This window comes from Molossus molossus, unplaced genomic scaffold (genome assembly GCF_014108415.1).
Source record: "Molossus molossus isolate mMolMol1 unplaced genomic scaffold, mMolMol1.p scaffold_m16_p_12, whole genome shotgun sequence".
Lineage (NCBI taxonomy): Eukaryota > Metazoa > Chordata > Mammalia > Chiroptera > Molossidae > Molossus > Molossus molossus.
Genome location: NW_023425347.1, coordinates 55114139 through 55142127, shown reverse-complemented (window position 1 = coordinate 55142127; position 27989 = coordinate 55114139). Strand labels below are relative to the sequence as shown.

Genomic DNA, 27989 nt, shown 5'->3' with positions numbered 1-27989 from the left:
GATATGCAGCTTAATTTCTTAGCCACTGTCCTTCCTCGGAGTACTGATATCAGGTATTGGCATTCTGATTCAGAGGCATTGAACTAGGTACAAATAGCAGAAGCAAGTGTCAGGTCTCCCCCCCACCCCCACCCCAAACTGTGGGGTTTCGGGAGAGCGAGCACTCAGATACTGGTTTGTATTTTGCAGAAGTTCACAATGATTTTGATATAGAAATTTAAAAATCTAATTTGTTTTAACAAAGGAGTTTATGCTAACTGTGTTATTTATCCTGCTCTTCTGTTTGTACACCAAATCAGAAGTAGAATGGATTTTCTTATATACATCTTTAACAAATAAACCAATTGCAATTTAGGTTTTAGCATTAATGATGATTTCTTTCTCTCACAGGTGTCATCTTTAAGGAATGAAAAGCGAGGCTCATCTTATCTCATCTCTGCCCCGGAAGGTGGTTCCGTGGAATTTGCTGACCAGCACTCTCAGGGCACGGGAGCATATTACATGGAGACCTACTTAAAAAAGAAGCGCGTGTACTGAGTTAAGTTTTCTCCTTATATAACCTCTTAAGGTTCTTTGCAGTATCTCTGCGGTTTATCGCTGCCTTAACTACATTCATACTAGCCATATCCTTTAAATACGGGTTTATAATTTCCCAGAAGGAACTGTGTTGTGCAGCAGGCAGAATTGCCAAATAAAAAGTAAGTAGCAATAAGAAAAGACATCAATTGCGGACATTTTCCAATAGAATTAGATTACTTGATCAGTGAGGTAATAACTTATAGTCCACTGCAGAAATTAACGATATTCCTTGTTTTAGGGCAGGGAATAATTTTGACACCATATATAAAAGTTTGAAGCAATAAATGGGAAACGGTCTTGTTTCCTGGGCCTTAGAAGAATGAGTTTCTTACAAGCCAATGTGCATTTCTATTTCCTTTCCCTAGAAGTAATCTCATTCATAGACTTTTAGAACTACAAGTACAAAATGCAGCAATGGTTAAAAAAAAGATGTTCTACATGCAAATTAAATTATTACCCCCACACCAGCCATGTAATATAAAACCCAAACATAGAGGGACAGTGATGTCCAGCTATGGATTATTTACTTTTAATATGCTATTAACCATTTATGCCTTTTGTGAAAAACACAAGGTATTTTAAGAAAAGTAGCAAACCATACTCTGGGGTTAAATTCAGTCCTCCACCTGTTTTTTACAGACTACAAGCTAAGAATGATGTTTACATTTTTAAGTGGCTGGAGGAAAAATGAAAATTTTATGAAATTCAAATGTGTCCTTACCTGAAATTTTATTGGAACACAACAATGCTTATTCACTTACATACTAAGGTTACTTTTGTGCTACAGCGACAGAGACCTGCAGAGTCTAAAATATTTACTCTCTGGCCCTTCATAGAGAAAGTATGCTGATCCAACAGTACTAATTCCCTTTTACTTCACTTAAAGAAAGGCCTTTAGCTTTTGCAGCTGACTTGTAAGTGGCAAGGAACTTAGGTTTCTGTCTCATTCCATGGCATAGACTAGTGACGATCTGATTACGAGAACAGGGCATATCTTGATCATTAAATGCGTTATTTCCACAATATCATATGAAACAGGCATTACTGTCCTTTCTGAAGAGGTCTTATGGAGTGACAGTATTTATAACCATTTTGAGCTAAGGCTTTACCTCACTCTGCTTTGTCTCTTACTCTTTTGTAGTATGTTGGGCTAAAAAACTGTCAGCTGTTTAACCCAATTTACTTCTGAAAAAAATTGTTTAATGCATATAACTTTTGATATCACCATTTCCTGAAGACTTTGGTATTAAATGCATGAGAAACCCTTTGCCATCTAGAAGTGTCTAACTTTGTTCCTTGTTGAGACTGTAACTGATGATACGGAGTTTAGGTGGGGGGGTGTCTCAATGATCCTTATCTTTTTGAACTTAGATCATTAAATATCTTGTAATTTGGGGGGCTTATTTTCTACCATGTTATAAGGTTTCTCTATCCTGTTTTAATTATGAAGTTAAAAATGGGTACATATGTTACTATAATTTGTAAAAAATATTACTTGGTCTAATTTATTGCATATATTAACTTCTTTTGTAAAATGACAGCTAGAAAGCTAACCTAAGATAGTTTCTAAGAAGTATACTACCTATAATAACTGACCCGGATAGGCGTCCGTCAGTTATGACTCAGCAGCTGAATAACGGAGTCTCCATGCTCTGCGCTTCTTCCTATTTTCCTTCTCCGATGCTTAGTCCCACCTCTGTGGCAGTACAGACAGAAGGAAGGGAAGAGGGTGAACTGTAACTCAGAGCTGCAAAGTGAAAGTGGGAAGAGGTTGGAAGAACTGAAAGGTTTGGGATCACGGCACACGTGGATCTGCCCTCTGAACTGGCCCCACTGTCACTGGACACAGCAGATAAGAACAAATCAAGTGTTGTCAGTAATAAGGACCATTACCAACCCTTTCCAAAGTCGATATTGTTATTTTTCTAAGTAAACACACTGTTTGAAATGCTTTGAAAATGGAGTCTGAATATTAAAAGGCGTATGCATGTGACATCTCTAGTATATTTATTTGTATAAAGAGTAAACAAAGTGCATATAGAGTGACCACAGGTTTGACACAGACACACACCTTGGTGATGTAGGGTTATTCAACAAATTTAAATGGCAAGTTTATTGTTGCCATTGAATCAATCCAGAACTCCTTTTCAAGCACAAAAGGTGAAAAATAATGATGTGGTATCAGAGTTTTTCACAAAGATCCTATGGTTCACAGTGAATCAGAGATTAGACATTTTGATTATCCAGCTACCTCCAAGCAACCTGTCTAGTGGATCCTGAACTCCACACTGCTTCTAGCCGGGGCTTTTCTTTCAAGTGTTATGCCACAGGGCAGTGATTTTCAACCAGTGTGCTACAAGAATTTTTAAAACATGCAATACCTGACTAGTCAGGGGCACTGACTTCTTTTCCCTTAGACTGTCAAATAAAAAAATGACAACAGCCAAACACAACACTAGCCGTCCAGTGTGAATGAATGAAAGGATACCTATTTTTCTGGTGTGCCATGAGATGAGAAAAGTTCAAAATCACTACCATAGGGTGATGGTCAAACTAGTAATCCACTTGTATACATGGGTAGTAGGTACTGAGACACTCTACGAACAGTGCCATGGACGTGGTATATATTCTGCCCGGTTGCATACAGTATCCAAAACCAGTGCCGGAATGGCTCGCCCCCAAGTGGTAGTTACAAAAGGCTATACATTGACATTTCGTAAAAGCATGTACAACAGCATCCAGGCTGCCGGACTCAGCCTGGCTCAAGGTACACTGCTGAGGAAAGCACTGCACAGTTCTCAAGAATGAACATCATGCAGCAAAGGACTGATTCCACAGCTGTCCCCCTGGGTACAACCATTTTCTCAAAAAAAAAATAAAGGGGGGGGGGTACCGTTGGTTACCCAAGGGGACAGTAGCTAAGCCACTGCAGAAACAACTCAAAGTTTTTTAAGTCCTACTGGTGACAGGAATACACACATCTTTGTATAGAAACAATAATATACTAACTAATATCTAATATTTCGAGAAGGCCTGCTCTATCACTGTAGAGGTGAAATTTTAGGGCATGTAGAAGTATCGATGCAGTCCATTAAGCTTTATGTGCCAGAAAAACATTTTAAATCAACTGGGAGAAAGCAGTCATCTTGAAATTTTGTTCTGCAAGGCCCCTCTGGCCCGCACTTGCGAGGTGCACGAGCCGGGGACGGGGGCTCGCCGTGCTGAGGAGTGCTTTCTGTGGCATTTGGCACCAGTGACACAAAGAGGAAGTGCTGACACCTGAGAAGCACCCAGCGTGCCTTGTACGTGGATACCTACCCAAGTATCTTTTAGACAGAATACAAAGTTTTTCCATTAAAAATTTTTTAAATGGCTTGGGTATTTGTTGGGGAAGAGGACTAGATACATAGTGGGATTTAAATGTTACTCATGCTTATTTTAAAAGTGCTTCAAATCCTTCAATAAGGTTCTGAAAGGTTGTCCGATTAGATGGTTGGAATTCCCAGCATTTTCTCATAAGCTGATAAACCTGTAAAAAGAAAAACCAACAGTAAAAAAATTATACACACTTCAAGGGTAAAAAATTTTTGGACATGTAAATGACTTTCCTTACTAAGTAAAACTAGATAACAAGAGTATTTGAATGCTGTAAAATACAGAAAATGCCACAACTACAGTTCATAATATTTTAACATTTAAGAAGCTGATGGGTTAAATGACCTTTAAGGAAAAAACAACCCTAGATCATTAATTACCATGAGCCAATTTAAGGGTGAAGTTATAGCTCAATTTAGACTCTGTGACTAAGGTCTACTGAATAGTATGATTTAGTCTTAAAGGCTCAATTCGCTTTAGAATACAGAACATTATAAATGCTATTAATAAGTGAGACCAATTTCTACACAAAATTCACTTGTCACACTAAGGCTACACCAAAATATGGGGTGCTTTCAGAGGTGCGCCTATTTCTGGAGGAAGCCTTGCTGTGAACATGATTCGTGGCTGTCCTTTGGGCCCAAGATCTTACCTGAAATGCGGCTTCAGAAAACAATTTTAAAGGAGTTTTCTACTCCTTGCTCTCCCCACCCCTGTCCCTTGCTGGATAACTCAAGCTGTGAAAACATTAGGAAAATTGAGTTTTATAACTGTGCAGTGACCATAAATACCTCATCTGGACAGTTAGGTGGGCAAGGCAAACGTTTTCCTTCTTTTAATGTATTCACAAGTCTTGTTACTGTCATCTGGCCGTGAGTGGGGCCTATCATTTTCAGGAACAACTATGTAAAACAAAACAAACAGATTACAGTGAAATTTCTAGAATTAACTGGAAATTAAAATAACAATAAAAAGGCTTGTCTACCCCTGGCCGGTTTGGTCCAGCGGTTAGAGCATCACCTGCAGACCAAAGAGTTGCAGGTTCGCTTCTGGCCAAGGGCATGTACTTCGGTTGTGGTTTGTCCCCTCCCGCCCCCTTTCCACTCTATCCAACGATAAGTGGAGAAAATATCCTCAGGTGAGGATTTTTTTTAAAAAAAAAAGGCTTTTCTCCTTAGTAAGTTGAAATGAAAATCCAAAATCCTTATTAGCTCTCAGAGATCAGTCTGCAGTCTCTCGGACTCAACCAGCTACTCCCCCTGGCTGTGTAGCCTTCCGGTGAGAATGAACTCGTTGAAGAACACACAAGGCTCCGACAAGGTCCCCCCTAGTGCTCCTTCACAGTCGACTCCTGAAAGTCGGGCCTTCTTAGAGAACACGGGGCTCCTTGGGAGAGCAGGACTTGAGGGAGCCACCAATAAGTGTCAACGAGCAAGCACCTTCCCTTTCCCATTGAAAAACACTAACTGGATTCCATTTAAGAACAAAATTTACAAAGCAGAGGGATGGACACATTTCAAGTGGGTGCCAGGCTCAAACAAAGAGACAAGTACAACTTACGGCCATGGGGCTGGAATCGGAATCACAGTAAGTCAGCAGCTCATGCAGAGTCACTCCGAAAGACCAGACGTCAGAGGCGATATAAAATTTACACTGAATCAGACACTCTGGAGCATACCTAAAAGAAAGGAGAACATGAAACTGCATTTCCTTGGGAGGATATGCCAACAAATAAATACCTTACAAAGTAAGAAAAATCACCTCTTTGGTGCACATTCTAAGCCACATAAAGTATAGTAACCACACAGATGCTGCTTTCAGTATGGTACATATTTGCTCCAAAACAACAGTAAGATGAGCCTGAGCTTGGGAGGAGGGAGGCATAGGATGACAGGCCCGCAAGCTCAGACGAGTCAGCAGACATCACTGCCCAGTCCTCTTTCCAGGGTCAGTTGTTGGATGAGTGATACCCAACTGCCGAAGCCAGAAATCGAGGCATCCCCATATTCGATTCCCTAAATACTTCTCAAACCCGCTCACCTCTCTTAACCACTGTCGCTGTCCTAGTTCACACCATCACTGGCTCTGATCTCCTCCCCTCCGTTCCACAGTGCCCTTTTTAAAACCACAGTCCCCGCCCTACAACCCCCAGCGGCATCCCAAAGCTCTGGGGATGGTCTCCTGCTCCGCCTCGGCCACAGCTAGCGGATGTCAGTTCCTGAGACAGCCACTGGCCTTGCCTCCTCCTAACCATCTTTACAAACCCCCACAAATCTTTCAGGGTTTTATAGTCAGGACTTCCAGAAAACCAAGCCTGAAACCCCCCCATACTTATGATACCATGAAATTGGCTGCCTCGGCCATTAAACTCTAACCTCAGTCTGCTTGTTAGTGTCTTGATACATATTTGTTTAATGAATGAAAGTTTAGCCTCCATGGTGGGGAGAGATCTAGGTTTGCGTCTATGTAGGATGTGCCTCCCAGGTGCTCATTAGTTTTAGGGGGGTGGGTAGGGCGTGGAGTGGACACTTGGCATCTTCTCTCCTGGACAGTGTTCCAGGCTGATGGGAGTGGAAAACAGGGCACTCTGGGGATTCATAAGAAGATGGCCACATTTCCCTGCTCTGTCCAGGATCTCCTTAAACCTGCTCCATCCCTACTCCATCACCTCCTTCCTGCCCCCTTCTGCTGCCTGCCCTCCAGGCCGCCTCTGCACAGATGCCTACTCCAACTGCTAACAGTTCTAAGAGCCATGTCAAGATGAGCGCCCTCTCCTGGGAGCTGGAGATGCGGAGCTGCTGGGGTGGACTGCTCTATTCCTTAGAAGATGCTGTCACACGAAGCTCAGGCATTTCTCTGTGGGTCACTTTCAGCAAAAGAGCCTAAAAGCTGTTTCTTTCTTTCTTTTTTTAATCCTCACCTGAGGACATTTTTGCATGTATCTTCAGATGGGGGGGGGGGGGGAGAGAAACATCAATGTGAAAGAGACACATCGAGTGGTTGCCACCCACACGACCCCAACTGGAGCCAGGGACAAACTGCAACTGAGGTACATGTCCTTAGTGGGAATTGAACCCGGGCCCGGTCTGTGGGCCAACGCTCTAACCGCTGAGACAAACCGGCCAGTGCTAAAAATTGTTTCTTGAAGAGAAAGATCGATCAATTCCAAATGTTCTGTCTTTTCTAACCCCAACTCAGATAAGAGGAACGAGAGGCATTAACAAAGCTAGAGGTCTATCCAAGCAGCAGAAACCCGATGAAACATTTATGAAATCAAACTCAGTTACCAGAACACAGGGCTGTCCCGGTCATCCTTGACTGTGTAGTACTCCTTGTCGGTTTCAATTGCTTTCGTTAAACCGAAGTCTCCAATTTTCACTTGGTGCTCACTCTCAACAAGGACATTCCTTGCTGCTAAGTCCCGGTGAACATATTGTCGTGAACCCAAATAGTCCATCCCCTGAGGGAGAGAAGTAAAGGCAGAGTGCATTGCTGAAGGTCAGGCCAGACTGTATTTTGTATCTATCACATCATAGCAAAAATCATACAATGTCATTTCATTTGTATATCACGGATGTTTTTGTTTTTGTTTTCACTTTATGCAAAAATAGTAAGACCAATCTGATTCAAAGAGAACACACATTAAAACAGCTATATTTAACCAATCAGTTCAGTTTCTTTACTTTATTGATGTGAGAGAAGAGAGAGGAAGTGAGAGGGGGAGAGAGAGAGAACATCAATTGGCCGCCTCCTGCATGTCCCCCACTGGGGATTGGGCCCACAACCTGGGCATGTGCCCTGACCAGGAATCGAACTGGTTACCTCTTGGTACATGGGTCAACGCTGAACCACTGAGCCACACCAGCCAGGACAGTTCAGTTTCTTAGAAGCTAATTGTTCATCCAAATCATGTAGAGTAAAATAAACTCAGTACAACTATCAAATTGTACTGAGTCTAATTACCCAGGCTGAGTGCCTCATTTTTCAATCCTTAACATGCTTTTTTTTTTTTACCTTGCAAATCTGAACAGCATATTTTAACTGTTGTTTGAGGTTAATTTTGTTCTTATTCTTTGGAAGATATTCCTTAAGGCTTCCCGAAGGCAGAAATTCCATGATGAGCTTAATACCATTTCCTCCTGTATATATAAAAAAAAGCAGTGCGAGGTTACCAGGGAAGGAATGGTGGGAGAATTAAGGGCACAGGATCCGGAGACATGGGATCTGAACTGATTTCAGCATTACCTCGGAATCACAGGCAAGTCACTCACACTCTGAAGCCCCACAGCCCCTGGACCCTCAGCAGTGGCCAAGGATAGTAACACTCGTGTACTTGCCCCAGACATCAGCGTTCACTGAGATAATATAGAGTACACTGCAAACCACTAGCAGATAATTTTTATAAAACTGAGCCACACGGGGGATTGGGGGTGGGAAGAGATTAACCAAACATGCAAATATGCATAGTCCACAGACGCAGACATAGTGCAGTGAAGGCCAGGGGCGAGTGGGAGCTGGGTGGAGGGGGGAGTGGCCAAGGGAGGGGAAACGGGATATCTGCAATACCCTCAACAATAAAAATAATAAATAAAAATGCTATTGGCAATTAAGAATTTTTCCTCAGTGTCTCTACTCTTAATCACTAGAATTAAAAAAATATATGTGTGTGTGTGTGTATATGTATATATACGTGTATGTGTGTGTGTGTGTATGTATATATATATATGTATCCACATAATTTCTCTACCAATTTTAAAGTATAATACAGGAGTCTTGTACTGGCTTGCAAACAGATACACTTATTAGTAAACACTATTTGCCACCATGATTTAGACAACTAGAAAACAAAATATCCTGGCTAGTGCTGGATCAGAAGACTAAGGAGAGGGGAGGGGTGGGTGTCAGTTTCATATGGACTATGTGCCCCGAGTGCCCACTTCTGGACAGGTAAAGATCAATCCCCGTGTGGGTGAACAGCCTGGAAAGACCATGATGGTTTGGAGACAGGCTGAGCAGCTTCCCTAGTGCAAACAACTTCGAAGCCTTAGAGCTCGTGGGGGCCATCAGCCAGCACACGTTGAGGGTGGCCCAGATAAAGCCGAGGTGGCCCCGGCCTTGATGACCCCAGATAGTCACTTAGTCTTTAAACCAATCCTACTTTGCACAGCGTACCATCTTCTGTGCAGATGCCTTTGTACTTGACAATGTTCTCATGATACAGGTTCCTTAAGATTTCAATCTCCTTCTTCAGATCAGCAATGTGGTTACCTCCACTCTCAGGCTTCAGGGATTTGACAGCCACCTGCTCCCCTGTATTGTCCCCTTCAGGGTCATACCTGCAGAGCTCCACCTTTCCAAAGTGACCCTAGAGGGAAAGATGCACGTATTGATGAGAGAAGCCCAGCCTGGGCCGTCAGGAACATGCCTGCAAGTCAAGAACTCCCCACGGGGAAGGGTATCTCATCAACAAATGGTGCTGGAGAACTGGGGAAACAGATGTAGAATAAAATTGGACTCCTACTTCACACCACTCACAAAAATCAACTCAACATGGATCAAAGACTTAAACATGAGACCTGATACCATAAACTCCTAGAAGGAAACACAGAAAAACAGCTCATTGATACTGGTACTGGAAATGACTTTTTTGTACATGACACCAAAAGCCCAAACAACAAAAGACAAAAAATCAACAAATGAGACTACCTCAAACTTAAAAGCTTCTGCACAGTAAAAGAAACAATTAACAAAATGAAAAGGCAACCTATAGAATGGGAAAAACTTTTTGCAAACCATATAATGGATAAGGGTTTAATATCCAAAATATATAAAGAACTTAAGTTAATTAAAAAAATCAAACAACTTAATAAAAAATGGGTAGAAGAAATAAATAGACATTTTCCAAAAAGGACATCAAAATGGCTAACAGGCACACAACAAAATGTTTAATGTCACAGGAGATGCACATAAAACCCACGACGAGCTATCATTTCACATCAGTTAGAATGGCTGTCATCAAGGAAATGAAACAATGGGTGCTGATGAGGGTGTGAGAGGAGCCTTTACACACTTGGTAAGAATGGTCATTTGTCCAACTACTATGGAAAACAATACGGAGGCTCCTCAAAAAATTAAAAATAGATCTGTACGATCCAGCAATTCCACTCCTGGGAGTATGCCCAAAGGAAATTAAAGGAGTTCAACAAGCTATCTGCACCCCATGTTTATCACAGCACTATTCACAATAGCCAAGATATAGGAAGAAAACAAATGCCCATCAATGGATGAACGAGTAAAAAAGATGTAATAGAAATATACAATGGAACAGTATTCAGCCATGAGAAAGGATGATATCCTTCCATTTGCAATAACATAAATGGACCTTCAGCACATTATACTAAGCAAGGTAAGTCAGATTAGAGAAAGATAAATTAATAATCTAAAAAAGAGTCAAACCTGTTTAAAAAAACAACATAGTAACACAGTAGTTACCAGGGGATGGGTGGTGGGGAGGTTTGATGGTGTTTAGAGTACAAACTTGTACCAAGTACAAAAGTAGCCACAGAGATTTAATGTACAGTATATTGAACATAGAGAATACTGTTCAATACGTATGTAACGTGATAAACATCATTACACAGGCAGCCATGCTATAATACATAAATGTATCAAAGTAGCACACTATATAGCTTAAATTTATACAAGGTTGCATGTGAAGTTTTTCCAATTAAAAAAACGATGCGTCTTGCTCCCTGTGCTATTCCCCTGAAGGTCAGGGGTGACGAGCGTGGCCTGACCTTGCAGTAGCCGCCTCTTGCTGGCTTCTACCCCATCACCACAGCCGCTTCCTCACTGCCATCCCCTCTATTACTGAGCTGAGACAAGGCAAGTATCAGGTGACTAGTGAATCAACACATCAATGCGATTTCCATGAAAATGTAACCCATAGGAAATGAAGGTTATTTTGGCCAGGTGGGACACCTGTAGAGTTCCTGGACAGCCCTGGGCCCACCTTACAGGAGAGGCACCATGGGGTAGCTGCAGAGAGCACTATGAGGAGTCTAGAGAAGATGGGGATTAGATCCCAGCTAAGCCACCTAACAGTGATGCTGGCCCAGTCATCAAATCTTTTGAGCTGGTCTGGAGGTGCTCAATGTGTAATACACCCTCAGGGACACTGTGCTTATAAAATGCCCAGCACATAGCCTGGCACACAACAGAGACTCAAGGAGGACATAGCCTTGTTTACTTAAATGAACTACAGAAAAATCTGTATAAAGGCACACATCCCAGTATCTTCTGTATCCCATGAACAGTTAGGAAACCCCCACCAAGGTCCAAAGGAAAGCTGACATGGCATTCTGTGTAGTAAATCCATCCCTCGCTTAAGCAGCCTCTAGGACACATGCCCAGAAGTCAGAGACAGATTTCTCTATTCCCACATCTACACCGATGCCCAACATTGCATCCTTTCCATTCCCTTCTGTCCCTTGGAGCATGTCCTGTGTCCATATACAGCCACATGGGTGTGCTGTCACTTTGAGTGACATCATCCCTTGTGATACAAGCAGCCCAAAGAAAATGCAGTAAGATGTGTTCCCTTATAAACTTTCACCCGAAATAAGAAAGAATGAAGAGCAGCTGTAAATGCAGACAGAGGTGATGTGGTCAGCAGGGAACTAGGGTGTCACTTGCCTCTCCCAAGTCACGGATCCTCTTTAAGAACCGCTTTTCAAAATGTGTGGGATCCACTTCAGTTGCTGGTTTTTTTTCTGAAACAATGTCTGGATCTAAGGGAGGAAAAAAGAAAACATGAACAAGACACAGCCACTCCCAGGCTCCGTGGTTATCCCCGCTCCCCGCTCCCCCACCAGCTCTCCAGGGCAGTGTCTTACTCTGCTCTTCCAGCTTATTGATGTCTCTCATGATGGCGCGGAAAAAGGGTCTCTGATTGGGGTCATAGTTCATGCAGCGCGTCATAAGGTCAGCCAGCTCCTTACAAGACGGTGTCACTGGTCTGCACCGGCTTTCGTAGAATCTTTCTTTCTGCAAAGAGAAGGACCACATGGAAGAAACCAAAGGAACCACCACACACCTTTTAGCCTCAGGTCAGGAGGAGTGACCAATCCTTAATCTCCAACAGCTCTGCTTCAAGATAGATTTCATAAACATGTGTGTTACTGTCTTATCCTAGCTTGGGGCAATCTCTAATACGAAAATAATCAGAAACCAAACAAGCCACATTCCAGTAAAGTTATGCAACCTTTCTGGAATACAGTTTGGCAATATGTGTAAAAATCTCCAGATTCCTAAAACCCTCTGATTCATTAGTTCTTATTATTGTATGACAGAAATAAAGCAGATATAAACAAAGATTTCTATATCAAGGTATTCCCTGGAGAATTCGTTTGAAAACAACCCAAATATCAGATATAAAATTAGGTAAGTACATTAGAGTTTAACAGAGCAATGAGCTCTTACATTAAATTTGTAAAAATTGTAAAACTTATCTAATCACATAGGAAAGTACTCGATATTAAATGAAGATACCGCACATGTAACCCGACCTGGCGCAGGCCATTGTGCTTGAAAAGGAGATAGGCAGACGGGAAGACAGTGTGCCACGGTGTTACAGTGACCAGCGGCGAGAGGAATATGGTGACTGCTATTTTCTTTAAGTTTTCTGTATTTTTCAAATTTTCTTCAACTCTTTATTACTTTAAAATTCAGAAACAAATAATTGATGCCACTTAAAAAAAAAAACTAAGTAAAATTACTGCACTCGTTTCTGTCTGTAGCTGAATCCCAAGGGTACTAGTTCCTCTTCTGGGGCCCCTGAGGGTGAGGAGGCGAGAGTTGGGGTCCCCGGAGGGGATCAGGAGGAGGGCCTGGGTTGAGGAGCTGAGAGCTGCCCTCATGCTGTGTCACACCCCTCCCTGCTCCAGTTCGGCCCAACCCAGCCAAGGAACTTGGGAGGAGAGAGGGAGGCTTCTTTTATCAAAGCGCATGCCCTTCCTTCCACCATCCCTATATCCCGCTCAGCCCCAGCTACGCAGCAGGTGCTCACTAAATACTGACAACGAAGAGTATGCTGTTTTATTTCCAAGAAAGTTCAAAATAAAATGACCTTCCCGAAAGCCTAGGCTGCAAATCCCAGAGAGATGTATAAATCTGATGGTTTCCCTACTGGTTTTAGCTTAACTCCATTCCCAAGTCCTGCACCACCTTTACCTGGCAGAAGGTCAGCGGGCTCCCTCTTCAACAATCTCCCGCATACACACCCTCCACTCTGCGTCCTCACTGCCACTCCTGCTTTAGCCAGGAGCAGAGGCCCTGCTGGTCTTGCCTCAGCTGTCCATTCCAGCCGCTGTGTCCAGATGAACTGCCCCAAGCCGACCTCCAACCAGGTCACTCCTCACCCAAACCCTTCAACGCCTCACGTGACTTCCCCGCCCCCCAAGTAAAATTTCTGCAGTTTGGGGCTTTTTACAATCTCACCACAGGTATCATTCCAACCTTGTCAACCCCTAAACACACAGGCATGTTTCGATAATCACTGGGTCGGGGTCAGTGCTCCTTTATCCGTTAGGAGTTAAGGGTCTCCACTCTTTCCACTAGTAAGCATGAGAGGTTCAAGTCTCGACTGTTTCACATTCTAGCTGGGGAACCCAGGGGAGTGTCTTAGGCTACCTGCCTCGAAGCTACCCGACCTATACCCTACACAATGAGGGCAACGACCCTGTCCTACCTAAACGCAGGACTCATAGTGACACTTCGAGATATTATTTATGGAGCCTTATCATGGCTATTTTAGCCTGGCTCTCCTACCACGTCCTCAAGAGAAGGCAAGGACTGTGTCTATTTTAGTGTGAGTCCCCAGCTTCAACGCAGGAAAATGCCTGATACACAGAAGGAACTCCACAGACACCTGTGTTAACACTTTGCTGATGATCGGGCACTTCCAGTCTGATAAACATACTGCAGTGACCTCCTGAGCACGCGCTGTGTGCCAGGCACGCGGCATGCATTACGCAGTCAGTCTTCACAACCCTGCAAAGTGGGTCTATGTAACACCACTGGACAGGCGCTGACACTGACGCCCAGGGAAGTAAAGTTACAGCTGCGAGGTCGCACAGCCAATAAGCCTATGGAGGAGACACGAACCTGGGCCCATCTCTTCCCACAATATGAGGCTTCTTCCAGTTAGCTCCTAACACACCCACGAGCACCCAAGGAGCCCTCCCTCAGCTCACCCCCGGGAAACAAATGCTCACCTCAATCAGGGTCTTGTCTTTCAGGGGGATCTCGCCGTTGTAGCAGATCTCCCAGAGTGTGGTTCCGAAGCTCCATTTGTCAGCGGCCACGCTCAGGTTCTTGGAGTCCTCAATGCACTCAGGAGCGATCCATGGGATTCGCTCTATGCATTCTGCAGAAAGACAGCAGACGTTTACAGATCAATTTCTGCAGTCACCTAGAGACTAAATCCCTATCATTGCAGCAAGAGCTATGAGCTCTCAAAGAAACTATTTCACACAGTGTTTTCCAAAGAAATCCAGGCCCCTCATTCCTGGCATTTTGGATGCATCAGTCTGAGTCTGGGCCAGCAGACATGTCTGGCATCACAAACTCCCCAGGAGAGCTGTGTGCGGCCAGCCTCCTGAAGCTCTGGCCTCAGAAACAGCAAAGCACCAGGGTGGCGCCAACACCCGAGGAGGGAGAACAGGGGAGTCACGTGGACGAAGGCTTCAGAAAGGGCAGGCGGGGAAGGGGCCAATCTTTATTCAGAGCAGGCCTGGGCTAACCTCGAGTTCTCTGCACAATCACCCTGCCACGTTATACTTACTTTTTGTGGGTTTCTTTCATTTGGAAAACAAGGAAGGGAAGACTGAGGGAAAGAAGTCACGTCTCTCTTATTCCCAGGAACCTCTGTAGCCTGTTCTAGCTTCTAACCAAGGCCAGTGGTCTGCGCAGAAACCTTTGCCATGTCATGGAAACCCCCTCAACCAGCACAGTGCCTCATGGCACAGCCTCCTGGCTCGAGGCAGGAGGGCCGTCCCTGAGCTGGGCATGCACAGTCAGGCCCACTTGCCCTCCTCCGCCTTCTAACCTCATTCTGACATAGGCACGTGTGGACAGGACTCTAGGGTCACATGCCTGCTGTACCTTGCTGCAGGCCCACCTCACAGACCTGTCATCCCACACCTCCCCGAATCACCCTAGCCCCCTCTCACTGGCATCTCTCGTGGGGTGCCCATGCTACTCCACTTGCACGCGAGTCATCGGCGTCCATGCCCCAGACCCCTGCTGAGGACAGGCTCCCTGCAGATGGCTGGCTGCAGATGGCCAGACGACAAGCATCCGACACACACTGAAGGGTGCGGGTGCTTCCCCATTCCCTTCCACAGAGCAAAACCGTGCTCAGAGCTGGAGACTACTGGCCCTCTCCGGCCAGCGGCACGCCCCGGGCACAGTATTCCACGGATGCCTACACGGCAGCAAGAAGGCGGAGCACGACCTGTGCAGCACTGGCTTCAGGGTCGCAGCTCCCAGGTCCCCTCCTTTGGGGCCCACAACTCACAATACCCTCATTCAAAGAGAAAATGCAAGACCACAGCAATCACTCGGGTGCCTCCCCAAGCTGCTCACTAACTGCAGATTTCAGGAGAAACAAGGGGGGACCCAGGAGGCCCAGCGACCTCCCTCTGTGCTAATGCTACACCTTGAACGCAGCTCCTTAATTGCAAGGACCCAACGTACCCCAGGTGAGCTGTTTCTCCTGCTGCAGTCAGCTCCCTAAAGGAGGCAGGGACCAGCCCCGCTCACACTCCGTATCTTCCCCAGCTCCCAGGGCACAGCAGGAGCCCCAGACACCCATTTGCTGACCTGTACTTTTGAAAAGGAGACAGAACCCCAGCCCCAGCCCCCTTCTGCCTGGGGGTGGGGCAGTGAGTGAGGGGGAAGGGTGGGGATGAGAGACACACCTTGTCTGGACAGCACAGTGATGGGGATGCCAGGGTCACTGAGCTTGATGAACGGGCCGCACTCGCTGTCGATACCCTCTCGGGCCAGGAGGAGGTTCTTAGTGCACACGTTTCCGTGGACCAGGTCTTTATCCTCCTGCGAAGCAGAAAGGGTGAGCTCCACAAAACTGCACTGGGCTGCCTGCCTTCCATCCTTCCCACGCTGCCTCCATTCCCACCCCTGACCCTCAGACCAATCGCTCCCTGTTCCCCAGCTACAGCCAGACCGAGACAGCCCAGCTCTCTCACATCACGTGTGCCTTGAGCACACTGTAGAATGTCCCTATTCAGTGAAACAAGGACAACAGTAGAGCATGCCTCACAGGCCTTTGTGAGAATTAAATGAATTAGAACCTGTAAAACACACAACAGCTAAACCATGGTAAGCACTCAATAAATGTGATCTACTACTGGTGCTGACAGTTTCGTTCATTCATTCATTCACTCATTCAGCAAGTACTGCACAATTTCTTCTCTTATCACACACTGCAATTCAGAAATCAGTCCTCCGACATGACACAAGTTCCCTCTAGACAAAACTCATACGTTCAGAGAGCATGGAGCAGCCCCAAATGATCACTGTAACTGAGCACCAGGCACACCAGTGTTTCACCACAGAGCCTGGCCACTCCAGCCTGCTTGGCTTTGCTTGGCTAGCACGTCCTCCCTACCACCCCTACCAGGACACTCTGGTTCCTGGTGGGCCTCCACCAATATCAGATCAGAACATACTTACCAAGTAACTCAGGGCACTGGCCAGCTGTTTAGCGACTTTGAATTTCCATGGTGTGGTGAGGACATCACTTTTCCGGTGCAGGAAGAGATCCAGGGGCCCTCCCTCCACGAACTCTTCCACCATGATATCTACAAGCACAAACAGCCACACCTGGCACCACCTTCCGTCTGGGACAGTACTTCCCCTCATTCCCTACGAGAACTCCCTAGTGGCTGGCACTCAGCTTGGGAGGATGCACACATCCCTGGGAGGGGACAAGGGGCAGAGAGGCTCTGCATTGACAGGCCTGCGTTCCAGCCTGGCCCAGAGGCTACATCGGCGCTCAGGGCAGTCAACTCGGCTTACTCTTCCCAACCTTCCAGGCCCAGAGTTGACAAGAAGTAAATATTCAAGAAATGAGTGGAAAACAAATGGAATTTAGTTCCATGGTCACTATTAACTTAAACATGTGACCTGCTCAGTACCTCAAATTCCTCGATTACAAAATGAAAGGCAAGAAGCCGGGATAACAAGAGGGTATCAGCCCCCCACTGTCTCCACAGCACCCATGCTCCCCAGCCAGGGTCACCCACCCATTCCCAGAAAACCCACTCACTCTCCACGTCCCGGACACAGACACCATAGAGGTACACAATGTGCTTGTGGGAGACCTGCCGCATCATGCTGGCCGCCTCAAAGAAGGCCTGAGAGAGAACAGGACAGAGGAATGTCAACGGTCAGCCATCCCCGGTCCCCTGTTCTGATCCCAAAGGGGCTCTCCTGAGAGGAAAAGTCAGGGGTCCCAGGAAAGCGCAGGACTCATCACCCAGGCCCTGAAAACTGCTCCCCTGGCCCTGACTCCCAGAGGCACTGCTGGCCTTTACCTGACACCAGTCTGGCTGGGACACAATGTTTATCTGGAAAACCTAAAGGACACGGAGCTGGCGGGGTATGGGCTGGCTAACAACTCCCCCACTGGACACTGATGCCCACCACTCTCTCTCCTTGAGGCTTTGAGAAACCACCACGTTCAGCACTACATCAGAATAAAAAGGAAACCAAGGCGGCAGACCCTGTCAAGACTTGGCTTCATCTCTCCAACAGTATGTGGGATCTTAGTAAGTTTTACTCCCCTGGGCTTTAATTTCCCAGACCTTGACGTGACAGCCTGACAGCCCCAGGGGATGTGAGACTATTCAGCTGGAGTCCTGGGGCCACGAGGACCTCTGGGGAGCGACAGGCCCGGGGGGAAGGCCTGCTCAACCCACTTCATCTTCCATCCTCCCTCATTTATCAATGATTACATTTGAAAAAAGGAATTACATAAAAAACAAGTTTGAAAATCATAAATAAGGCCAAAATAAGGGCAAAGGTTCTCCCCTACCCACTGTGCCACACCGGTTCCAGAAATGGGAGTAGGGAGGGATGGGGTACGAGGAAGACACTCGCCAGAGAAATGTCCCTGTGACTGGGGTCTAAGACTTTGAGGATCACTTTTATCTTCTTCTCTTCAGAAGTCCCTTCGTCATCCTTGTAGTCCACCAGGGTCCCAGAGTAGATGTGTGTCCGCGTGCCTCTGCCAAGGTGCTCGCCCTGGGGGAGGAAGCAGGAGGTTGGGGGGACTGATGTCGGGGGCGGCTGGGAGGTCCGAGTCTGGGACTGAGGCCTCAATGGGAACACACACCACCAGCAGGAGGGGGGGCAAAGGCCACGCGCTCCAGGAGTGCGCAGCCTCCAGTCCCTTGTCCTGGGCAGGCCCCCGGGAAACGAAAAGCTCCTGGCCAAACACAGCTGTGGCACTTCCTGGGCCCCAGGAGACATCCTTCCTGCCCACGTCCAGGACAGCATGGAGACAAACGTAATCCTGACCTAACACAAAACTTCCAACACTGCTGCCAGTGACGTCCACACCCAGGCCTCCAGGGTGGACGGAGAGGACCCACGGGGCTCTGCTCACAGGCTGGGGTACACGCACAGGGCTTATCAGACCTGGCCCCACTGTTGAACTCAGGGCGTCCTTTGACCAAGCCAGGGTCTGCCCACTTTCTGTAAACGGGGATAACAATGGTTACCTGCCTCCGAGGGCTGTTGTAAGAGTCAAATGAGCCCTGGCCCAGTTTGGCTCAGAGGTTAGAGTGTTGGCCTGCGGTCCGGAGAGACCCGGGTTCGGTTCCCACTAAGGGCATGTACCTCGGTTACAGTTTGTCCCTGGCCCTGGTTGGATCGTGCAGGTGGTAGCCACTCAATGTGTCCCTTTCACGTCGATGTTTCTCTCTCTCTCCCTCCTACTCTATCTGAACAAAAAAATGGAAATATGTCCTCAGGTGAGGATTAAAAAAAAAAGAGTCAAATGAGCAAACAGGTATAAAGACTCCTGAAACAGACCCTGGGATAGGGTGAGCTCGTCATTCAGCTGGGCCAGTGTGGTTTGTGTGAATGCCCCCCGCCCAGAAGCTCGCCCGTCCTCACCCATGAACTGCCCATCGTCTATCCATATATCCAGGGCATGTGTGCACACTTCAGAATTAGTGATGTAACTTACACGTATCTGCCTGAGCAATCCCACAGAGAAGGTGATGTGAAGACAAAGACAGACTGCAGGGAAATCCCACCCAATGAGTGGTGTGAGGACTAGACGAAATCATCTGTACAAAACCCTTAGCGCACAATGATCTATGTCTAAAGGCCCTCCCAGTTTAAGCTTTAATAATCCCAATTTAAATATTCTTAGTATTTGGAAATCAACATGTGATTCATAAAAGTTAGGCACTATTGAGCCACTGACATTAACCCCAGAAAACTTGTGAACTGAAGTTTTCTTCCTCTAGGACAAATGCAGAAAATGGATGGTGGCTGACTCCTAGGCTGATTCCTGTCTCCCACAGGAATGTACACAGTCGTTAACCAGGTGTATTAATGTGCACAAACAGCACCGTCTGCCACCTGTCACTGCAGATGGCAGTGCGTTGCCCTGTCTCCCATGCCTTGGCAAGGGCCCATAGCTGCTCACTGCAGCTGCGTCTATCATGAGTGATTTATCCAGGTTCTGGGAAGTGTGTTTCCAGAGCATCCCCGCAAAGCCACGTGCTTTCAGAATAATGATTCTTCACTCGAAGCATTACTGATTCCAGTGAACGAGTCTTAGGATTCCACAGCAACCCACAAAGGCCTGCATGTCCCATGGCAGCCTCCTCCATGCTGCTCCCTCTACTGCCTGGAGTCTGCTCTTCATCCTCTGGGACTCTGCCTTGATGCCCCTCCCCCAGGAAGCCGTCCCTGCCCTTCCAAGGTTAGGTGGGATGACTGTATCTGAGAGTCCCATGTCCTGCTCCTTCCCTACTTAGGACTTGTCTCTTGAAGATGTAATTACTTACTGAAGATAAACAAGGTCTGCCCCCCACACACACACACACTGTGAGCCTGCGGAGGGTGGCAATCACGGCTGGCACATGGACATGCTCCATCATGGTTGGCTAAATGAATGCTCGAGGCATGAGGATGGTGGCTATCTGCCCAGCAGCTCCAGGGGAGGGAGGGAAGGAGGGAGGGAGGGGGGGAGGAAGGAAGGAAGGAAGGAAGGAAGGAAGGAAGGAAGGAAGGAAGGAAGGAAGGAAGGAAGGAAGGCCGAAGGAAGGCCGGCCAGTTGGCCCCAAGTACATGTCAAGTTCTAAACAGAAAAGAGGCTGAGTTACTCACTGCTGCTCTGGTGATTTTAATCTCTGGACACAGCTCTGATACCACCAGAGGGACAGAGACAAAAGAGACCCGCCTTCAGTGAAGAACTAACTCAGTCAACTAACAGACCAACTCTATGCCCACCACCCTCTACCAGTCTTCTTAATGGCAGTGAGCCCATGATGGGCCCTGCAACACCTCCAAGGTGTCACAGCCTCTCCCAGGTGGTAAATAGCCCTCTGCAGATTCCTTCTCCTAAAGGCTGCTGGGTTCTGTCTCCTTAGCTTGGCCCGGCACGTGGCTCTGTATAGAGGACTGCAAAGGGGGTGAAGAATAGAAAAGTGGGGTACCCTGGACCTCACATCCTTAGCCAAAGCCCCAGGGCAGCTATGAGGGAAACTGAGCCTACCTAAGGCTGCAGACTCTGGGCTAAAGGCCTGGCAAGGTTGGGGCACTGCTCTGGGACCTGTTTCTCTAGACAGTTATGCTCCTTCAGGCCTCAACTGTGCATCTCCTGCTCCCTCACTGTATGTCTGTTCCCTCAGCTTTGCTCCTGCTAGAAGCATCATCACAAAGTCCATACTGAACTTCAGAAGTACTTTGCCACATAGCGTGCCATGGGCAAAAAGATCCCTGTACCCTAGATAACCCCACAAAGCCCAACTAATCCACTTCTTTCAAGGAGAAAACGTCTCTGGGGAGCATCAGCAAGGCTGGGTAGGACAGCAAGGAGCTGGTTAAACTGCTTCAACTCTAAAAGGCAAGTCTCCGTGTTCCTTTACAACTCGGATTTGCCCAAACCCCGACATCACTCCACCCCAAGTCCCCAGGCTGCTCCGCTGGAGGGAGGAGGACCCAGGCAGGACCCAGGGACCGCAGCAGTGACTCACTTGCATGATGTCTTTCTTGAGGATCCGGTCGAAACTCAGCTGACTCATGGGGTAGACAGGCTGCCACTCCTGGGCCTTCTTAGTAGCCACCAGCAGATTGGAGATTTCTGTGGAAGAGAGTGAGAAGACTCAGTGGAGTAGCAAAGGCCCAAGATTCCAATCAGCCACTGTTGCCGAGCCAGGGGGCTCGCTGCACACATGTGTGCATTCGTTCGTTCAGTCGTTCAACACGTATTCATTGAGTAAATACTTCATTCCTGCCCTCCAGAAGCTCACGGGCTAATAGCAGAGCCAAAGCCAATCAAATGACTGACCAACCAAAAGGAAGGCACCACTGCGCAGCTCCTCTGAGGACAGCAGGCTGCTCTGGGCGGACAGCAGGAAGGCTTCCCCAAGCTGTGTCCTGCTCTGCCTCGGTCTGGGGAGAGTGGGTGCTCAACAGCGCTTGTTAAAGGTGCGAATGAACAGTGGGGGTGTGAGCTGAAGGATATGAGCTGAGGAGCGAGAAAGCAGCAGGACGTTGGGCCTAAGGAGGGATGGGAACGAAGGCAGGATGGTGAAAACACTGGTTGGTGCAGAACAGGACCGGTGACCCAGACAGAGGGTTGTACCTGAACTCTGGGCTCCCACCCTGCCTGACAGCAAGGGGGCACTTACTAAATACTTGCTGACTGTACAGCTTATGAGCAGACCATCGCCCAAATTCAACTGATTCGAACAGCAACTGAACACATTGTAAAATCTGCCAGGCGAGGCCAGCACAGGTCCTCGCTGGGAACTCAAACCCCGAGCCACTGAAGTACAGTGGGGGAGGAGAACGCCTTCCAGATCCCACCAGGGTGAGTGTTCTGGAACCTCTCAAGATTTCACATTCTCATCAGTTAGCTGCTGAGTACCAGGCTGTGACCCGAACGTGGTCTGTCCAGTCCTCACTACTCTGCAAGGCAGGGCTTGTTTTCCTAAGCTAACACCTTCTGACTACTTTCTCCGCGCCAGACAGTCATTAGAGCTTTTGCCACATGAACGCACTGATCCTCATAACAAGCCTTGGAGGTAGAGAATATTTCTACCCACCCCTTGTACAGGCCAGAAAACAGAAATTCTAAGTGAGTGAGCCGTTTGCCCAAGGTCAGGCGGCTAGAAGCCCTAGACCTGGGATTCACCCTGAAGTCAGGGAAGGGCCACCAGAATGGTGTCCCCAGGGAAGGGCTGGGGAAGAGCTGTCAAGGAAATGAGGGGGATGGGAACAGAGGCCACTTATGGGCTTATGACTTGTATGGCTGCTTCAGGAAACATGACTTGGGTCAATGCTGAGCAGGGGAAGCCATTTAACCTCCATAAAGGTGTTTTCTCCTGAGAAAAATGTGGGTCTCAACTGTGCCCCCTGCTGTGGGCCTACTTCAGTGCCTGATGTGTAGTGAATCCCCATCACTGGTAGCCATTGTGACTGTGACCAGTTTTACATCTTAGCGCCACCGTCCCGGTTTATCAGTGGCTCCTCAGCATCACAGCGGAAGGGTGCAGAAACAAGCACCAAGCTGAGCTCCAGATGAGGACGGGAGGATCGGTGTGATGGGGCCAGAGAGTCCTGTGGGCCCCACCTTCTCCCTATGGTCACCCTCAGACGTGGACAGGGGCAGTGGGGCTGGACAACACACAAGCCACTGAGTGGCTGCCTGCTTTTACTTTATTCCATGAGGCCTTTCTTGTGAGGAACCCAGGTTGGGGTCTGGCCATCGGAATCTTGTGGTTAGAAGGGCAGAGACATTGAGGAATTCAAAATGACATTCTCTTTAGTTTTCATGATTTCTCTCATTTGCAGGTGGCAGAGGAAGAGAGAACGCTTCTGAGGGCTCACACACAGGCTCACTCTCTCCGTGACTCTGGTCCCTCCCCAGCACCCCCCCCCCCCACGGAGTCAGGAGCTGGCCCCAGAGTCTCGAGAGGAGGGCTGCACTGGCACCCTTGCAAAGACAGTGTCACTAAAGGTGGAGTCGGAAGCGTGACTCCAGACCCCCACTCTTCCTCTAGCTGCCGAAGTGATCTTGGACAGGTATGATCAGAACACCACCACACTCTGAGTTGTTCTGAAAATTAAATGACTTAAGATATGAAAGACCCTCAAACATGCCTGGCAAATCACAAGCAATACTCACATGATGGTAGCCATTACCATCATCATCATCATCATTGCTACTATTACTGTACCTACCACTGATACCACTAGCTGTGTGGCCTTCGGCAAGTCACTGATCATCTCTGAGCCTCAATTTCCTCATCTTTACAATAGCTACAAAGAATTGTGATGTAGATAAAGAAATGCAAATATGCATCAGTACCGCCTGGGACTAGCAAGTGCCCACCAATATGGCAGCTACTGCCATAACCCTCCCCTTGGCAGCATCAGTGAGGGACAGTTCCAGGCTGGGTGTGGAGCGTCCAGGACGCAGAGTGGCGAGGAGACCAGATCCTGGCTTAGGAATTCACACCAGGGGGAAGAGACAGACACTGAGCATACTCAATGCAGGGTCCTGGAGCCTCAACAGAAAGTCACGACAGGGGTTCAAGTCCATTCCCGTGCCTCTCCCTCCAGAGCTGCTGGCTCCCAGGCCTGGGCTGGTAGTGGTGGCATCCATGCCAGAAACCTCCACGGCTGACGCTGGCAAAGAATCATGTCCCAGCGTCCCGCCTGCCACCACCTGTCTCTTCCTGTGGCTGCTGTTCTCCAAGTCCTCCACCTCACCCTAATTTCTAGGAAACAACTTCTAACATCTGGAAGGAGAGACTATGAGAGTATCCAGGGTCACAGGGCTCTATGGCTTCCCGCACCCTGAGGTCTCATGGCACAGTGGCAGACGAGTTTGTACCTCTGCGGAACATCTGCGAGCGCAAAAACAAAGGCTGCAGCTATTCTGGGAGGCTGGTAGGAAACCCTATCTGGTCGACCAGAACACAAGTCGTTCCTCTTTCGCCAAATTCAGGGACAGCTGGGAGACCAAAAAGTGATTCAAACACCAAGAACCCAGGCCTTTTTGTCCCGGTGTCGCTTCGCTGCCCACCTCCGACAGACGCAGACACGCTTCCTCTCCAGATGAGGGATGTCTCGGATTCCTCACAGCACTTTCAACCCCTTCCTGGGGCCTCAGGATCGACATGCTGCCTGACCCCTACCAAGAGAAGGACCTGACACGTGGTGGGGGAACGTCAAAACACCAATACTCAAGGGATCTGGCAGCTGGGGTGGGCCTGGCATCCAAACCCCTCTTTGACCTTAATTTTCAACACTTCTCCAGGTCTCAGTTTTCTCATACATAAAATGGGGCACCTGACTGGGTGACCCCTAAGCATACTTCCAGTTCTCACATTCTAAGAGCTAATGAATCCACCTGCAGTACATCAGTGACAGGTTCACAGGGCTCAGAAAAGAGCAGCCAAGTTCTTCACCCCCTCCTGTGCACCTTGCTCCCTGACCTTGCCGTGGCTCCCACTCCCTGTAGGATAACAGCTCCCGGTGTGGCATACAAGGCCGCCCACAACCCTAAGGTCTCCCTTTGCACTCTCACCTCCCCTCTAACTTCCCCAAACCCATCCGCGCCGGAACCTGCCCTCAGCCCCTGCCCCGCCTGCCGCCTCGACTGGCCGGCTCCCACTCGCTGCCCAGCAGTGGGCTCAGGAGCCGCTTCCCCCATGCAGCCGTCCAGTCCCTGTGACTCAGGGAGTCTGACCATCATTCTCTGTGAGCCTAGGGTCATTAAAACACCTGTTACACCCTGCAGTGGCAGTTTTCTGTATCAGACATGAAACCCTTGGAGAGTAGGGACTGGGGTTAGGCATTTCTGATTCTTTGCAACTAACATACTTCTTGGTTCGCAGATGTGTCAGGAGCATTTCTCAAGTAAATAAACCACTAGCGGGAATCTCAAGGCACTTTATCTTAACAAAGAAAGCAGCTTCTGCTTAATAATCCTAAACGTGCCCTAATAGGGATGCTGAGACGAAGTGTATGTTTGTTCAATAGAAATTGCTGACACTTGAGGAGTGGGACGTGAGTTGGGGACAGATGTGTAAGAAAACTCAATGAAAAACACTTGGAAACTGTGGGGAGGGGCCACTCCAAAGCAGCAGCAGCATTTTGGCGGGTCTGGGTCTGGGTCTGGGTCTGGGCATGCGTGAGGCGTGGGCAGCACGGGGGGGGGGCGGCGCTGACCTCGGGGCTTGGGCTGGCAGCAGCGCTTCAGGACGAAGCTGATGTTGTCTGTGCGCAGGATCTGCTTCTTCAGATGGCTCATGAGGTCCTCCAGGCTGGGGAAGTTGCGATCCGAGCCGTGCAGGCTATAGCGGCCCTTCTGCACTTCGATCTGAAAGTTCTTGAACAGTTTCTGGCCACCCAGCACCTGTCGTTCAGGACAATGAGCAGAAATAATGTTTTAAAAGAGTCAGGCAACAGGGGGAACAACAGAGAAAGCTGGTGAAGGGTATGCAGAAGCTCACTGCTACCTCTGTAACATTTCTGCATCTAAAATTATTTTAAAATAAAAGTTTATCATAAACCAGGAAGTGAAACAATAAATACATAAGCAATAAAAGGGCTGAGGAGAAGGCGGGAGAGGGAGCTGGCCCTGGCACAGCAGCGCCCCGCGGCCTTTGGCCCCTGCGGTGTGCTGCTCCTGGGAACCCCAGCCTCTCAGGACGGCGGCTCGCTCACGGACACGGTGCATCCAGAAAACTCAGGGAGCACTTCGTGAAGGTTAACAAATACTACTGTGCATGAAATGATAATTCCTATAGCAACCCCCCCACACTGAGTTCTTCCAGGCTTCATGTCTGCGGAGAACCACCCTGGGAGGAGGCGTCAGCTGTCTGCTCGGTTCAGGGCTCCCTGGTGCCAGGGGAGGAAGTACAAGCACAGGCCTTCCTTCGCGGGCACTTCTGGTACAAAGGAAACTATTTCAGTGGTAAAGAATGACAGCCAGAAAGTTCTACTTAAGCTGTAAATTAGGACAAGATATTTAAACTCTTGATGCCTCCGCCTCTGCGACGGGGATAGTATCACTTACCGCGTAGGGCTAGGGTAAGGCTGAAATGAGAACACCTAGGCCGAGTGCTTAGCACAGTGTCTGGTGAGCTGAAACAAACGCAGGAGTAATCGTATCTGTGATGCCAGTTTTCCCAGGTAAGGGGACACCAGGCAGACCCTGTCCCTGAATCACTGACATTCTTGGCACAGGTGGATTCTGCCTGAGGAGGAGGTGGGCTGTGTCATGGACCTATCCAACTTAAACAATATTAAACCTCCTCCAAAGACTAATGAATACAGAGGATGAGCCTCCTGACAAAACAGGCCCGGCAGGTTCTCCGCCACTGCTCCTGAGTCAGCAGTGAGGCCTCGCTTACAGGAAGGCCCCCAGGCAGGCAGTGGCCCCTGGAGGCATTGCCGGGACACCTGGCAGCACTGGGTACCTCCTGCCACGCCCTCTTCCCACTCCTCAGTGCCCAGGCACCCTCTGGTACTTTTCCTTTCTGTGTCTGAGGTCTTCAATATGCCACGGTCCTGCTTCCGTCCCGCAGGCCCCACCCCACCTCAACTCTCCCAGTTTATGTAAACCCAATCAACACTAGTGTATTTATTTGGACTAATTCTACAAAATGTAGTGTCTTTTAAAACAACCCATTTTCTATATTTTGAAAAAATTACACGAACAACAAAAGCATCTGTGGTCTAGCGAGGCCCAGTCAACAATTCTGGCTCTTATCTTAGCCTTCAGGGCTTTCCCACACGATTCCGGGCTTCCAGCTGCACGGAGTCCCTGACAGACACCTCCACTTGTCAAAACGGGGGACAGAATCCGTCTGCTGAAATGTCTGAAGCACCATCTGGGGGAACTGTGTCAGGCCAACTGCCGGGGGGCCTCCTTGGCCCTGACTGAACCAGCGAAGGCCACAGACGCTCACAGCGCTGGGTCTGTGCTGACTTGGCGCTGAGTATAGAATAACCACTCTAAACAATGACACTAAACTCCACGAGTGCTGGTGTGCGCTGGTTTCTGGTCACGGCCCACCTTCCAGAGCCACAGGGACCCCTGCCGTGTGTCCCCTGAAGAAAGAGGGAAGCTCTGGAGTCTGGCTGCTGGGGAGCAGTCTCCTTTTGGAGAGCAAGATGCCCAGGCAGAACAGCCGGGGGTTTCCTGAGACCCAGGCTCTTCTGCCCCATCCCCTACGAGTGGTCCTCTCCACAGCAGCTCCTGGACCAGGCTGCACTGGACACCCTGTGGCCACACGGCACACCCAGCCATTGTCTTGACTGACCTCAGGCTTTTCAAAGCAGGTGACGGTCATGAGGATGTTGTCAAAGTCGGTGCAGCTCCACCGCAGCACATACATCCCCTCCTCGCTTCCTTCTTGCCGCAATTTATTGATGGCATACTCTGTGCTGGAGGGAGAGAGACAGGGAGAAAGAGCTCACCAACCGGAGCACTCTGAACCCTGCGGGACAACCCCGCCTGAGCTGCCACGTCTCACGGCCTCATCACGTTGCCGGTCCTGGGCCCTCGCGTCCTCTCAGATCTGACGTATGAGGCCAGCAGGGAGCTGAGGAGCCCGGGCACAGATCTCTGAATCTCCAAGGTCCGGAAGAGGACTGGGCATGCTGCCCACGGCACTGAGCCCTGTTCAGCCCAGTTTCCCCACACACGCTGTCTCCGGTGCTAGCCAGGAGAGCACCCCCAAGGCCGGTGG

General features: G+C 48.4%; 2 protein-coding genes across 3 annotated transcripts in view; one reads left to right on the top strand and one right to left on the bottom strand.

Annotated features, from left to right (window-relative positions):
• Positions 1 to 1210, top strand: part of RAVER2 (ribonucleoprotein, PTB binding 2) — a 78859-nt gene extending 77649 nt beyond the window's left edge. For both annotated transcript variants that reach the window (XM_036255282.1, XM_036255283.1), the window contains exon 12: positions 391 to 1210. In XM_036255282.1, coding sequence (XP_036111175.1) covers positions 391 to 537 — 147 coding nt within the window. In that variant the 3' untranslated portion in view covers positions 538 to 1210. The remainder of the gene's footprint in view (positions 1 to 390) is intronic.
• Positions 1192 to 27989, bottom strand: part of JAK1 (Janus kinase 1) — a 130327-nt gene continuing 103529 nt past the window's right edge. Inside the window, exons 10-25 of the mRNA XM_036255281.1 lie at positions 27561 to 27684; positions 25462 to 25648; positions 21255 to 21361; positions 18139 to 18282; positions 17306 to 17393; positions 16711 to 16838; positions 15936 to 16071; positions 14229 to 14380; positions 11850 to 12000; positions 11650 to 11744; positions 9127 to 9319; positions 7969 to 8093; positions 7242 to 7414; positions 5515 to 5632; positions 4746 to 4856; positions 1192 to 4108 (exon numbers count right to left, since the gene is read on the bottom strand). Of these exons, the coding sequence (XP_036111174.1) occupies positions 4013 to 4108; positions 4746 to 4856; positions 5515 to 5632; positions 7242 to 7414; positions 7969 to 8093; positions 9127 to 9319; positions 11650 to 11744; positions 11850 to 12000; positions 14229 to 14380; positions 15936 to 16071; positions 16711 to 16838; positions 17306 to 17393; positions 18139 to 18282; positions 21255 to 21361; positions 25462 to 25648; positions 27561 to 27684 (2128 nt within the window). The 3' untranslated portion in view covers positions 1192 to 4012. The remainder of the gene's footprint in view (positions 4109 to 4745; positions 4857 to 5514; positions 5633 to 7241; positions 7415 to 7968; positions 8094 to 9126; positions 9320 to 11649; positions 11745 to 11849; positions 12001 to 14228; positions 14381 to 15935; positions 16072 to 16710; positions 16839 to 17305; positions 17394 to 18138; positions 18283 to 21254; positions 21362 to 25461; positions 25649 to 27560; positions 27685 to 27989) is intronic.